General features: G+C 38.5%; 1 protein-coding gene across 2 annotated transcripts in view; it reads left to right on the plus strand.

The window, feature by feature from the left end:
• mettl24 (methyltransferase like 24) overlaps positions 1-14,915 on the plus strand; it is a 118,333-nt gene that overhangs the window by 96,845 nt on the left and 6,573 nt on the right. The window contains exon 4 of one of the 2 annotated variants that reach the window (XM_015607430.3): positions 7,791-8,031. In XM_015607430.3, the coding sequence (XP_015462916.2) occupies positions 7,791-8,031 (241 nt within the window). The remainder of the gene's footprint in view (positions 1-7,790; positions 8,032-14,915) is intronic. The other variant, XM_007255654.4, reaches the window with a different exon arrangement.

The raw sequence follows: 14,915 nt of genomic DNA on the forward strand, positions 1-14,915 counted from the left end.
AGCAGTGGTCACTGACAAAATGTAATTAAACAGGCTAGAGGACATGGTAGATTATTAAATGCTTGCATAAAAGGTCTGGGAAATGGGGCAAATATGCAGGATTTATTATTAATGCATTTGTTGACCAAGCAGTCAAAAACAAACTTGATTGATCTACATAAGACTGATATGATCACAAACACAGCAGGGCTTTCTCTGATCCAGCATGCTCTCCACCACCTGTTCATTCCAGCGCTGTTCTCATGTGTGATGCTGGGCGGGTTAAATTCTTGTTAAATTGGGGGCGAGTCAGACGTCGCACCTAGTGATTCTGCAGATGGACAGGCTCCACCTGGGCAGAGCACGAGGTCAGAACCACTGAGAAAGGGGGTTAATTTGTATAGATGTCCAAGCAAAGGGTCTCTGTTTGGTCAGCTGCTGAAAGAAAACGCAGGTGCTCTTGCTCAGCTGACACAAAGCTGGGGTTGAGAAATGAAGCTGTATAAAGAATCTAATCTGATATTATTGAGAGGTCAAGAAAGACATAAGGGTTTTACAGGGGAGACGGGGTAAATACAGTAAGCATGCAGGTAAAATGGTCACTATAATCCATCATCTGGACTTCCCACTCTCACATGCACTCACACACAACCAGTAAAAGTCCCGGTCAGATTTGGACAACATTTCACAACCTTAAATTACGCGTTCATGAATAGAATTTATTTTGTATTTTATTTGTTAGCTTAGAGATAATAATGTTATGACATTATGCATTGCTCTACTACATGATTGACTTATTAGATAAATGAGTAAAGTGCACAGTGAGAATGTGATTAATTATATTATAGAAGAGTGTAAACATATTCCTTTTTCCTACCAAACAAAGAAAAACAGAATTATATTATTATTATATTATTATATTATTATAAAATTGAAAGCTGTATAAAAAAGGTTCTGCAATACACAGTTTGTACTTCTTTTCTGAATTTAGATTTTAACTATATTGTCCTGGTTAAGCATGTGATTAAATTAATTTCTAACACAAATGTATAGTTTATATGCAATGTAATATGGAATGGAACAGCATTTTGTCACTGTCATGCAAAAATCTGTATCTTTAGTTTTTTACTTTTGACTATTTGCATCAGGTAGTCAGGTAGAATGTTAAATTATACTGTAGAAATTATACAAATTTAAGATTTTGAAATAAATTATTTCTTCAGACACAAATGCATCTTAATCATCCCATTTAATCTTCTTTTATCATTTGAATCTACTCAAGGTGGCCCTTAGGGAGTATATCTGTAGTATCCATGTCACTGTAAGTACAGTGACATTGAAAGATTTGGGCACCTCTGGTCAAAAAATTTTATTGTGAAGTAAAAGAAGGTAAAGGAACATGTTAAGCTTTATTTTAACAACATTTTAAATTAATTAGCTTTTTATTCAGCCATCAGTAGCAAAGGTCAGACTATACAAATTTTTAAGCTTTATAAGTACTCTGACGTCTCAAGCCTTGTCCCTTAGATCTTAAATACAGCTTAAAATCCACAACAGGCACTATCTGAAGATGTCAAGTTTTTGACATTATAAAACACAGAGGGTTTTACTGCTTTGTAGCCTAATGTGTAGCACTTATAGCATAATGAGTAAAATAATCATCATGTGTGCAAGTTAGATTAGTTGAACTTCCTTCAAAAGTTTTTTTGTAATCTCTGCACTGTATATGTGCTGTATTTTGGTTGATGACATGATTTTCTCAGCAGATTTGTGTACAATTAAATGTAAGATTCATTGAAGTGTTTTTTAAAGAGTTTGATCTTTATCCTGCCTTAAAAGATAGCAATAAATACTGATTTTCTGCACTTTGATGGCGTCCTGAAAGAATAGTGTTTATGTAGTTGTCAGTCAGATGTGGTTGAAAAGACACCAGAAATTGTAATTGGACATCTAGATTTAGTCCAATGATTCATGCTTCTACAGATGTAATGACCAAGTTCTTCAATAGGACAGTGAGAGCGGTCAATCCAGAGGTGCATAGCAGCTCGGTCTTGCTTGGATCCAGCTTCAGGTGATGGGCTGCCATCCATGAAAACAAGTCAGTAAGACAAGCCAAGATGCAACTAGAAACTACAAAAAAAGTAATTAATGGAGGCACAGAAAAGATTACCTGCATGTCATAAGCATAACATGTAGGAGTTATATTACTGCCACAAATAGTCTAACAAGGCTCCCGCACTGCACAGTCCTACAGACGCTGATCCTATGAAAAAAAGAAAAGTACGAAAAACCTAAAGAGAGAGAGGGGACAAACACACCATAGACCTCAGGGTCGTAACAAACAATAGCCATTATAAGATATCACCAAGAGAGTGAATATAAAGAGAAAAGGACCCAGAGCAAAGCCTTGTGGGATACCATTGGAATAAGCAAACCTAATGTTACCCTCTCCATGTTACCTGATAAGACACCCCTCACCATTTCTCCATGCAGAACAGGTGAATGCAAAGTGAGTGAAGGATTTTGTACACCTTTAGAATCAGCAGATTATTTTATTAGTAGATTATTCTGTAAAAGTATCAAACAGCAAATCACTCCTCTGAGCGTCGTAAATAGAATGCGAAACATTTAATAGTGCTTCTTTTAACTAGAACAACAAAGAAAACAAGAAAACAAATAAACAATAAACAAGCTTAGAATTTTTTGTCTTTGGGAAAAAAATCTTTGATTTTGATTACTGTTTAATCCTCTAGCAAAGTGTTTCCTTTCCTGTTCAAACACATACACCTTACAATATCCTGTAGGATGTGTGTGTGTGTGTGTGTGTGTGTGTGTGTATATCTCAGTGGAGAAGGTCATGTCTGGATCATTGCCAGTTATGTCAGATATTTTGCCCTGAGGGCTCTGTCTAATACGCCAGCTGCTGAGTCAGCAAAGTCTAAATAGCCTGAGCATTTACCCCCTTCTGCGTGTGTGAGGGTGAGGGTGTGTGTGTGAGGGTGTGTGTGTGTGTGTGTGTGAGGGTGTGTGTGTGTGTGTGTGTGTGTGTGTGTGTTCACACTGCTTCAGTAATGGTGATGTGGCACGAGAAGAGAACTCTATTTCCCCTCTCTGAATAAGTTTACAGCTGTCAGTTATAACACTTTTGCATCTTAATAACCCTTTTACTGTAATGAAGTCAAACGTAATAAACTTTATTATTATGCACACCTGGCTGGATCTGGAAGACTTTCAGCTCCACACTGTAAACTGTATGGAGAGGTTTAGACATGTTTTATTCATCTTTTAGACTACAGGTAATTACAAGTATTTGAATGTATCTGTTGGTGTTTTGTATTTTGTCTGTTTTTAGAGTGGGTATTAGAGGGACTGGAAATGTAAAAATGTTGCACAGTATGACAATATTTATTGTTAATGTGAAACATTACATCATATTGCAGTGTGTCTTTGTAAGCATGCAGAGGATTGTCAGTAGTTCTTGTTTTAGTCAGATGCATAGAAACCTTGTGCACAGTTCTGGAAGAAGACCCAATCTGTCTTTCTCTAGAACTTTATATAAATTATAAGAAACATCTCAATAATCACCGAGGCACAGGCCTGCCATGAACTGCAAGGCTTTGTCACTATCTGTACTTAAAATATTTATTATTTTTGCCAGAGACTAAAATGATGCTGTCCTTGAATAAACCCCTACTTCAAATTTGTAGTTTAAACATGTGAACTAGTAAGAATCTTCCTAAGGAATTTGTTTATGGTCAGTTGAGGCAACCAAAAAAATATATATATTGGTACCACATTTTAACAAACTTTTGTTGTGCAGGCCAGTCAAGTTCTTCCACATCAAACTTTTAGAAACACACACTGGAACAGAAAAAAGCCTTCCCCAGACAGTTGGAAGTGACAGTCAACTAAAATATATTGCTAAGAATTAAAGGTTTCCTCTCAGTGGAACTACAGTAAGTGGCCTAGACAAAGCTCTAAAAGACAACATCAGAGCATTATCCCTCCTCCACCAAACTTTACAGCTGGCACTGAGCAGTACATTTGCATCTCCTTTTTTAGCCATTTTTAGAAAAAAATGGATTACAGTTTACCATTTACCATCTTTACCATTTTATATTTCATAGACCTGTCACGATTACTTTTTCTTATTAAAGTTTAATGCCACTGATATGTAGACGATAAGTTGAGTAATGAAAATGAGGGGGATGCGAGGTATATAAAGGATCAGGAGCTTGTGTAATGGGAGCGTAGTGCTTAACCCAAAATTCTTTTATAATTTTATTTCTAATTGTTCCCCATTTTCTCCCCAATTTTGCACAGGCAATTACCCAACCCGTTCATTAGGACTCCCCCTAATACTAGTGATGCCCCAAAACCAGAGAGCAAAAACTAACACATGTTTTCTCCAATACATGTGAAGTCAGCCACCACTTCTTTTCGAGCTGCTGCTGACAGCATTGCCGAGTAGGAAAGTGCAGCGGCTCGGTTCCGTTACATCAGCTCACAGACGCCTGTGTGGCGGACATCACCCTATAGTGATGTGAGGGAGAGCGCCATCTACCCACCCGGAGGGAGCAAGGCCAATTTTGCTCTCTCTGAGTGGCGGCAGCTGTAACAAAACTTTTTCACATTTATTAACTAAACTTATACTTAATTTCACTCCTACTTTATTATGGCTTTACCATTCGATTAGTTTTAAACTACATGCTTTACATTATTCATGCAAGTTCAGCGCGGAGATCCCAGCAGTACATATTGAGTCTGGACTAAACCTCTGAAGTGCTTCTCTGATTAATTTTTTTATTTAATTTTATTTATTTATATAGCGCTTTTTACAACAAAGGTTGTCACAAAGCCGCTTTACAGGAAAAACAGGTCCACGCCTCTTATGAGCAGCACCACAGAGATGCCAATTTTATGGTGACACAGTGGCAAGGAAAAACTCCCTTTAAGAGGAAGAAACCTTGGAAGGAACCAAGACTCAGTCCGAGGAACCCATCCTACTCGGGTTGACCCGCTCAGTACAAACAAACAACAAACAAATAACAGAACAAAAACAGTACAGAGAATTAATGTGAACTATGGCTAATATAACAGGTACTAATTTATGAATATAAGAATGTGATGGGCACAAACTATAGAGCTATGGCTAATACAGAAACAGAGACTGAGTGTGTTAATGGTAATCAGTGCAGGGTTGCAGAGCCGGAGAACAACACAGCGGGCAGTGGAGAGCCAGGCTGGGAACATCAGGAACAGGGCATCTCCATACATGTAAAAGAGATAGATAGAGAAAACAGAAAGGAAGAGATAAAAAAGCAGGAGTTAGAAGGGTTGTGAAATAATTCTGATGAGTAGAAGGACAGGGCTGATTCCTGAAAGCTGGAACCACAGACGGACACATCCAGGCAGACCGGCCGGCCAGGCGTCTCAGCACATGTGAGAAAGATAGAGAGAGAGAACAGAGAGGGGAGGGAAGAGAAATGGGTTAGAATGGTTTTATGAAACTCTGCTGGAGTGGGATGGGCACTGGTAGCAGCAGCTCAGGACATGGGGAGAGAAAGAGAAAGCAGATGATTAGGACAGGGTTTATATTTGCTAGATAAGCTGTAAGAGGAAGAAAATTGTAATGAGACATTACTCAAAAGCTTGAGCAAATAGAAATGTTTTGAGTCTAGATTTAAAGATTGAGAGTGTGTCTGAGTCCCGTATATTAATAGGGAGGCTATTCCAAAGTTGGGGAGCTTTATAAAAAAAAGCTCTTCCTCCTGGATAGTTTTTTCTAATGCGCGGGACTAATAACAGGCCAGCGTCTTGGGAGCGGAGTGAACGCGGCGGATTGTAAGGAGTAAGGAGTTCCTGTAGATAATGCGGGGCCAGACCATTGAGGGATTTATACGTCAGGAGAAGTATTTTATAATCTATATGAAATCTAACAGGTAGCCAATGTAGGGATGAAAGAATCGGTGTAAGTGCTTCTCTGATCTCATTCACCACTTCCCTAGAGACACGTCGCAGTACAAGACATGATGAAAATGTCTTTGGGTGTTAGTGAGCTAAAAGAATCACTAGAGACAGATACACTTCTCTCTCTAACTCACCCACCCAACCCTTCACAGAACAGAGGCGCAATAAACCAGCCGCTAGTGATCATGTTGGAGAGATCCCGCTTTGCTACACTTTCCCTGAGGAAGCAGGAAAAAGAGAGAGAGAGGGAGGCATGAATACATGAGCAGAACATCAGAGGAGAGACTGAGCTGAAGTTGGTTGTGTAAAGTGCGATGCTTTGAACAAGTGCTGAGCCATGTCTTTGACTTGGTTACACAGCCAGAAGTGAAGTATGCTTCTGCATTCTGGCATAATAAAGTGCTTAGCACATAAACTACCTCATCAAATGAAGAACATTTCCTGTCAGCAAATATGCTGTCACATACACTGTTGCCTTCTCGTGGCCACTGTAATAAAGAATATAAAATGCATAGCATGGCCACAACTTAATTATCTTATTTACATGATTTTATAAAGCTCTGTTCCAAGTCTCGGCTGTAGGTTCATTTGTTGAATCCTGGCTAACTATTCATTGAGGCTTTTGCTGTGTGCTTGGGACTGAAAGAAACTCCTACATTCAAAGGAGGAGTGTGACAAAACCTTTGCAAATTTAGTGTATTATTTATTTGCCATTACCGCTAGGACCCCACAACATTCAGCATGGTGGAACTTTAGAGGTACCATATTTTGGGCAAAAGATTTTGGGAAACAACTCTGATAGCTAAGTACTTTGACCATTTGGGCAAAAGATGTGACGTGCTTTTTTTTTTTTGCAAAATAGCTCAAGATCAGTCAGGTGGGATGGAGTGTCTGTGAACAGCATTTTTTATGTTTTTTATGTATCACTCCAACATTTTCAAACATGTTTAATACAATTATTCCATCTGAATCTAATCTGACCCCCAGTGTGACAAACAGTTGTGGAAACAATGGTCAGCAGGATACGGAGCACAGCACAAGCAATCATAACAACATACAACATACATACAATCATAACAAACATGGTGACGAGTTGAAAAGTGTTTTTGTGTAAATATAATATAAGAAAACACTGGTTTGGTAGATTGTTTGAAACAAATATTTTTTTGGCTGTGCTGGTCAGTTTGTCCCAGGAAGGCACTGAAATGTGCATGTTCATATTTCTGTTTCCTCTTTATTTAAAATATATTTTTTTACTTTTCTTCTTTTTTCTTCTGTACTAACTACTGTACAAACAACTTATTTTCTCAGCTTCAGTTTCTCAGCTTCATGTGTCGTCTTTACTTAGCAGAAGTGATGGTCATGCATTTCGCACCAGTTGGGCTTTATAGATTTCAGAACTGCAGATGAGAAATACAATTTCCTTTTAATTTTTTTTACTGCTTGTTTCTTCCAGGGCAGCAACACTTTTTATCCAAAATAAAGATCATACCTGCAAACACGCAAACATAATAACTCTATTGCTCTGTGCTGCATCCAGTTAAATCCAGGTAAGTGTAAAGCAGACTAAGATCTAGTTTCTTCTGGAGTGCAACCATATCTCTTTAACTTCAGCCTGAACTTTGCCTGTCCGCTGCTTAATTGCTCACTTACTGGACTATTGAGGTTCATAGAACCTGTCTTTCTTCCATGCTGTTATTTCACTCCATAGAGCAGCTGAGTGGGAGTTTTCAAAGAACTGTTAAAAGCTCACCCATCCTTTAAAGTTCAGAGCCTTTGCATTAATGTTCACATTATATTTCTCTCTCTCTCTCTCTCTCTCTCTCTCTCTCTCTGATTAGGTTGGGAGGTGAGGATAAGTGGCTGGAGAGAGTGTTGGCTAAAGCAGGTTGTGAAGTTCACAGTTTTGACCCCAGCATTAAAGAAGCTCACCTGCAGGATTCTCACATGTGGCTCCACCGACTCTCTGTGGACTGGAGGGACCCCAACCCTGCCATCCGAGCTCAGAGGCAGCACGGCAGCACCAAGAAACTGGCCACCATCCTCAATGACTTTGGACACAGACAGGTGATCACAAGTGGCGTAAGCAAAATGTTCAGAATGAAGGATAACAAGATGTTTGGGGGGCTGTTTGATAAAGTCTTTATTTCTTTAGTAATGTAGAAAGGTTATATATTTATGTACTAGTACTGTTTTCTGTGCTCTGTCACATTTGTACCTTTAAACTGTTGGTGTATATGGTTTAAAAATAGATACATTGTAAACTAAACAAGGATAATGACAAGGTTTAATTAGCTCTGATCATGATCATCTCTTGACAGACTAGGCAGTGAAACAGCTCTAATGACCTCTAAAGGCAATCCTATACACTTCATTTTATATTAAGTCTCAGCAAACTGTAGCGCTGATAGATTCCAGATATACCTGGATATAATATTCCAAAGTAAAATAGCTTGGCAAGACACCTTCACGCTGTGTATCAGAACATATTTTACAAGGGTGTGACTTCTCCTGACATATGCCAAATAAAAATTCTGTAATATGCCCCAACACATCGGGAAATAAATAAAAAAAATACCCTGGAGCAGAAGCCACAGTAAAAAAACACTGTCTAAAAGAACAGTGAAAATTAACACATTTCATGCCTGCTGAAGTTCATGCATACTGAAGTTTAAAACTGTTCACTCCCCACTTCAAATAGTCTACACAGTGCTAATGAAATTTATTCACCCCATTACCTGTGTTCTTATTTTTTAATAAATGGAAACACGGTCAATATAAGTTGCCATTTTTGACAGGAATTCACAACAATGTCAATTAATTGACAATCCTTTAATTGATTGTCAATTAAAGGATTGAAGTATTTAAGGAAATACATATGATACATGAACTGGAACAAAATGCTTATCTCACTGTCCAGTTCCTCCCAAAAGAGCAATTTTATCTAAGATAGGATAAACCAATACAGATAAAATAAAGAATAAAATATAAAATAAATAATAAAATAGATAAATAGACATTAATGTAAATAAAAGGAAATATAAATAGTTTTGATGCAAATGCAAGACCGATTTTTTTTAATCCAATAACACCAAAACAAAATCGTAGTCAAAGGATAGGCAGAGACAAAAAAAAAAAAAAAAACAGATATAACAAACATGATAAGTAACACTTGATAAGATACAGATGTGGCAATATCTCGCAACTAAATTATGAATGAGTCCCAATATAATTAGTCCTGTTAATTGGTGATGGCTCACAGGTGTGTGGGAGGGGTGGAGTCGGCCTCTTAATACTTGGAGAGGCTGGCCTTAAAGGTGCCATGTGTGCAGGTTTGACAGGAAGCAGCAGCAACTAAAATGTAGCAGGTAAAATACGTGATATAAAATATTACTTGAAAAATGTAAGTATTTAATAGGTGCACCTTAGGCCACAGTCACTGTGCTGAGTCTGTCACAATCACGCTTGCACAGCTGGATACTGCAGTTTTACTCCTTTCCTCTTTGTAGAACTGCTCAAAACGGCTCAATCTCTCAGGTTGCACCAGCACTAAGCATAGGCGTAGGAACCGGGGGGGATGGGTGGGACATGTCCCACCCAATATTAGAAACAGGTGGATTTGTCCCCCCCAAAAATGATATCAGTTCGCTCAGGTCAGCTGTACTATTAATGAGGAGACAGACCGGACCAATCACGGAGCCGGTTCAGGTATTAAGTCACGCCTCTCAGTAGAAACAGCCAATCAGCTTGCTGGTTTTGCGGCGCGCGGAGCAGAGGCAGTTTGCTGTTGGGGAAGCCCCGCCCCCTCGCTGTGAGATTTAGCAGAGGGATCGGGATACGCAGCAGCTTCAGCTGATTTTAAAACAGATCTGGATATACGGAGATTTTACTAAAATAAAGGTAACGATAGGCTAACCACTTCAACTGTGATGATATGTTTTTGATAGCTGGTTAAAAATACACGTCTCTGAATCAGCACACAGTTTAAACCCACTGTGATTAATAAACTGCAGCTGTGTTAGTGTGTAAGCTTATCTTTGGAATTAGCTAGATTGGGAGTCAGGGTTAAAGGAAAAAAATAAAATATATATGTAATGTTTCCCTGTACCTGATCAGCTAATCACTTTAATTTTCAAACTGTTTATTCATTTAGGATTACAGGACTTACTGTGAGCTATAATGAACGAAAATTGATTTAACTAACTAGTTATCTAGAAGCTGGATGTAGATCACATGTGTCAAACACAAGGCCCGCGGGCCAAATGTGGCCCGCCACGTCTTTTTATGTGGCCCGCGAGAGCTTGTAAGATCTTAGTGTCTATAATAAATAAGTCAGAAGCGTTCTTTGACCAAAAAATACATTTCCCACAATGCTTGTCGATTGTATTACCCGCAAAGTTACGGCTTACTGCCACTACACGGCAGTGTAGTCATTGATGTGGAAACCCTGCCGGAGGGAAGGTGTAACTTCGCGGGTGGAATTGAGACATATAAATGTTTATCCCATAATGTCCAGAAAAAGAGAAGTTGATGCAGACGGACGGCTGTGCTTCAAGGCGAAAGACCGGTATGCCTTTTGTGTTACGAAGAGTGTTACTGACCAAAATAAACGCTTTTTAGGAGAGATATAAGTTCTGTGTAAATATTTATAAGACAATAGCTGACAAAATCTGTTTTAATGACGTTAATAAACATCACTGTGACAGCGCTAGTCACAGTTTCACCGCAGCAAAGTACGAGGACGTGAATCACTTATCTAACCAGCCTTTACTGATTTCTGCCCTCAATAACCCTTTCAATAACCTCCAATAGCCTTTAATAGTCTTCAGTAGCCTTCAACAGTCTAACCTTGCAGCCGTGGTGTGTCCACTAAACTCCGTAGTTATAAACATCCTGAGGTTAGCAGCGCGATAACTGACCTGTTTTTAATGTAATCCCAGCAGTGACTCATGCTCTAAACGGCTGCTGTTAGCTGATTGGCCTGAAAGATGAACTGTAGAGAGCTGTATTATTCGGTTACAAAAATCTTTATTTCATACACAGAAGAACTTAAAAATTGTAAAAACGCTCCAGACTGGCTGAGCTGAGCCCTGTAGCCCGTGGCTGGGCTGTAGCTCTGACTCAGTAAAGACTGCGGACTTGTGGTGCTGCTGCTGCAGCTCCCACTAGTGGTTGGATGAGGAACTGCTAAATCTGAGGAAATGCTATGTTCTTAACAGCTCACAATTTTTGATTTTATATTTATTAAGCCTTATTTCAGTTAATAATTTCAAAGTTAATATAACTTGATGTCATGTCATTTCTATTCACTTGAATAGTTTGGTTCTTGATTGATGGAGTTTTTGGATTTCATGACATGACAAATTAAAAGGATTTATGTTAATAGAGCAACAAGCAAACATTTTTTCCATGCAACTGTAATATTTGATTGAATAAATAATATATTGAGAGTTATTTAACATTAAGGAGTAATTACATTCATTTACATATATTACATTTGGTTACATTTTATTACATTTATAAGTTACATCTGGCCCTCGGAGGACAGCCAATATGCCAATGTGGCCCTCGGCCAAAATGAGTTTGACACCCCTGATGTAGATGATCGCCAGAATTTCGTACAGTACTTTAAGTTGGTAGTTTAAAGCAGTTACTTAACCCTGATCACTGCCCTAAACTAGTGTTTTCCACCTGATCAGCTAATAAACAGTCATTTACTGAGTTTACCTGTTAAAAACCTTTAGCCCCCTATGGAGCCTAAATTAATCATGTATATCCACCAGAGGAAGCTCTAGAATATGCAGAACAGTTTTAATATGCAGTAGAATATATAAGAACTGGGTTGAGAAACACTGCTGTAACGTGACTTCTGTTCATTCGTAGTTCACAGTAAGACCACATATCCTGACGTTTATCAAAAGTCTCTATGAAACGTAAAGTTACATTCTTTTACATAAAAGGACACCATCTTAAGAAGAGCTCTCAGTAGAAAAAAATAAAAGTGCAGGAGAAAATGTAAATATACAACAGAATTGACATGCCAATACATAATAATAATAATAATAATAATAATAATAATAATAATAATAATAATAATAATAATAACAATAATAATAATCTGTTATATTATTTTAAATATTAGGTGATAACTGAAAATTTTTGTCATATGTACATAATTCAGACATTGCTTGCATAATTTTTAGTTGTATGTAATGTTTAGGTTGTAAAATCACCTTATAATAATAATTTACTTTTAATTAAAAGTAATTTCCACAAATGTTGTTCTAGGAAACAATTGGGTGGGCTTGGGTTCATATTGGCAAATGTGTCCCCCCCAATATCAAGCCCGCTCCTACGCCCTTGGCACTAAGTATTAACAGTCTGCAGGGATTGAGATCTGGGCTTTGACTTAGACACTCTAGAACATTCACCTTGTTGTCTTTAATCTGTTTCTGTGTAGCTTTGCATCATTCTTCTCTTCAGTCTTCTCCCAGCTCACAGTTCTTTTACAGACTGAATCAGAGTGTCCTTTTGGATTTCCCTCTTTTCTAATGCATTCATTTTATACTCTACTTTCACAAGCCTTCCAGACCCTGCTGCTGAATAACATCCCCTCATCATGATGCTGCATCAACCATGTTGTGTTTGTGGTTACTTGCAATGTATTCCAAACATAGAGCAGTCTGATGTCCATAAAGCTCTATTTTGGTCTCATCACACCAACAAAGAAGGTTTTCTTCCTGTTGACCTTGAGTCTTCCACAGGCCTTTGGGTGAACTGTAGTTGAGAGTTGATTCTCTGTCTTTTAACGATTTTACAAAGTCTTGACTGGTTATGATATGCCGTGTCTCTCCAGTCTCTAGCTCGTAACCCCTTTAGTAGTCTTAGATGTCTCTTTCCCCTTTTGTTCTCTTTGATTTGCGGTCACTCAGTTAGTGAGGACAGTCTGCTCTAGGCAGATTTACACATGTGCCATATTCCTCAGTGAAATCTCAGCAAGATAAATGATGTTAAAGATTCTTCGCTCTGCAGCACTGCGGGTTGTGTGAGGAGATGGCTACAGAGGGGTCCAGCTCATTGCGCATTTATCTGCACTCCGGATTCCGCTGGAAGAAAGAGAAGATGCTCTTCACTGAAAGAGTTTATCCTGCATATCATCATTATCATCATTCAGCAAAACATGAGATTTCTGCGACCCTGCCAGCAATAGCACTCAGACTGATTAGATAGCCATCTGCATAGCAAATTAGCACTCCAGGCACAGCTAACCCAGTGAGGAGCTGAGCACTGGTTTGTTTTTATTTCTGCTGAAAGATGGGTTGCCATAAATGGGTTTTTCCTGCACTAATATTTAAACATTTTCAAGGCAATATTGCTTTACTCAGGCCACGTTTACAAGGCCACGTCCACTCTTGCCACAGTGGTTGGATTTGTATTGAGCTCTGTCACAATGACTGTACTGTTTGAGGCATGTGGCATCACGGCAGAAACATCCCAGCAGCTGGCTTATCCATCAACATCTTTCACAACTCATTTTGACAGGAAAAAAAAGATTTTTCTCCCTCTTTTATCAAATTGATAATTGCTTCAGATTTATGCTTCATGTCCCAAGATGCCAATTTTTCCCAGTTCTCTCATATATCACTCCCCTCCCCCTCCCTATTCGTTTCTCGCTGCATGAGCAACAGTTTAATTGTTGCAAATTAAATTCAGGCCCTTGAAAAAGAAAAGCCTACAAGCCACGCGCGAGTGCATAGCATTAGCAAGCTGACGCTTCTCCGGCACAAGTGATTGATTCATCTTTCTGAACCAGGTGGGAAAAAGTATGAGGAACACATACAAATTAGCTTCAGCGACGTTTTTTAGCTCATTCAAAAGGCTTCCAACAAGGGCATCTATAAAAGATTTGCTAGAAGTAATTTACCATTTTAATTTCACAGCAGCCTAAACTACAATTGAAGTAAGTACGTAATTACAATTAATATATACTGTACCACATTAAATATTTACAATAATATAAAAGGTTTTTACCCACTCTCACTTCTCCACAGTTCCATTTTTGAGTTATAAAAAATGGAACATACATTAACACATGTTTTATCTGCAGTAGCAGTGTAACTGTCTCTCAGAGTAGAAATGATATACTAGATCTAGATCCTCCAGAAAGTAAAGAGTTGCTTTTAAAATTAAATGGATCTATTCTATTGGAATTTGGAACATGATCCTATCAGTTCCTGATATGATTGGTTGTTATTTTTATGCCTGAGGCCTTTAGTATTTAGTTGAACTTATAAGATCCAAAACAATGGAAAAACTCACGTTGTACAGATGTACATTCCTTGATATTATGAAGGATTTTCTTCTGATTGGACTGTTGGGTTGGGCACCGATGAAATGTGTTAATTCTCTAAGAGCCTCTATAAGGATATAAGGAACAGGGAATGGGAATACTGTAAAGGTCTAGAGAATTAGGAGTACTGTGGAGGGTATAAGGAACAAGTATTTGGGAGTACTGTAGAGAGCATAAAGATAAGAGCATACTGATAGGGCCCTCAAATATTTCTGCCTTGGGCTGGTGTGTTTATAATTTTCATACTAAACAACCAGCAGCCCACCTGATTCCACCTGTTTAATCAGTTGGTCAGTCTTCAGTAAATGATAACATGAGCTAATGCTGGGCAGGAGTGAGAACCTGCAGCAATACTGTCCCATTGTGAACAGGTTGGACACCCCTGGTTTCAGGTACAGGAAGTAGAAAATTACAGAGGACCACAGAACAGGAAATACTGTATTGAGGAGGGCATAAGTGATAGGGCTGTGGTGTTAATTTCTGGCTCTGTAGGGCTCACACCCTGGAGATTTCAGATCTAACATACACAGAATGTTCACATGTCCCTAAAGGCCTTAATTACCAGCACAAGGTGTGTAAAATTAGGGGGGAACTAAATTCCCCAGGGTTGAAGATA

The sequence above is a fragment of the Astyanax mexicanus genome, chromosome 1, assembly GCF_023375975.1.
Source record: "Astyanax mexicanus isolate ESR-SI-001 chromosome 1, AstMex3_surface, whole genome shotgun sequence".
Classification (NCBI taxonomy): Eukaryota; Metazoa; Chordata; class Actinopteri; order Characiformes; family Acestrorhamphidae; genus Astyanax; species Astyanax mexicanus.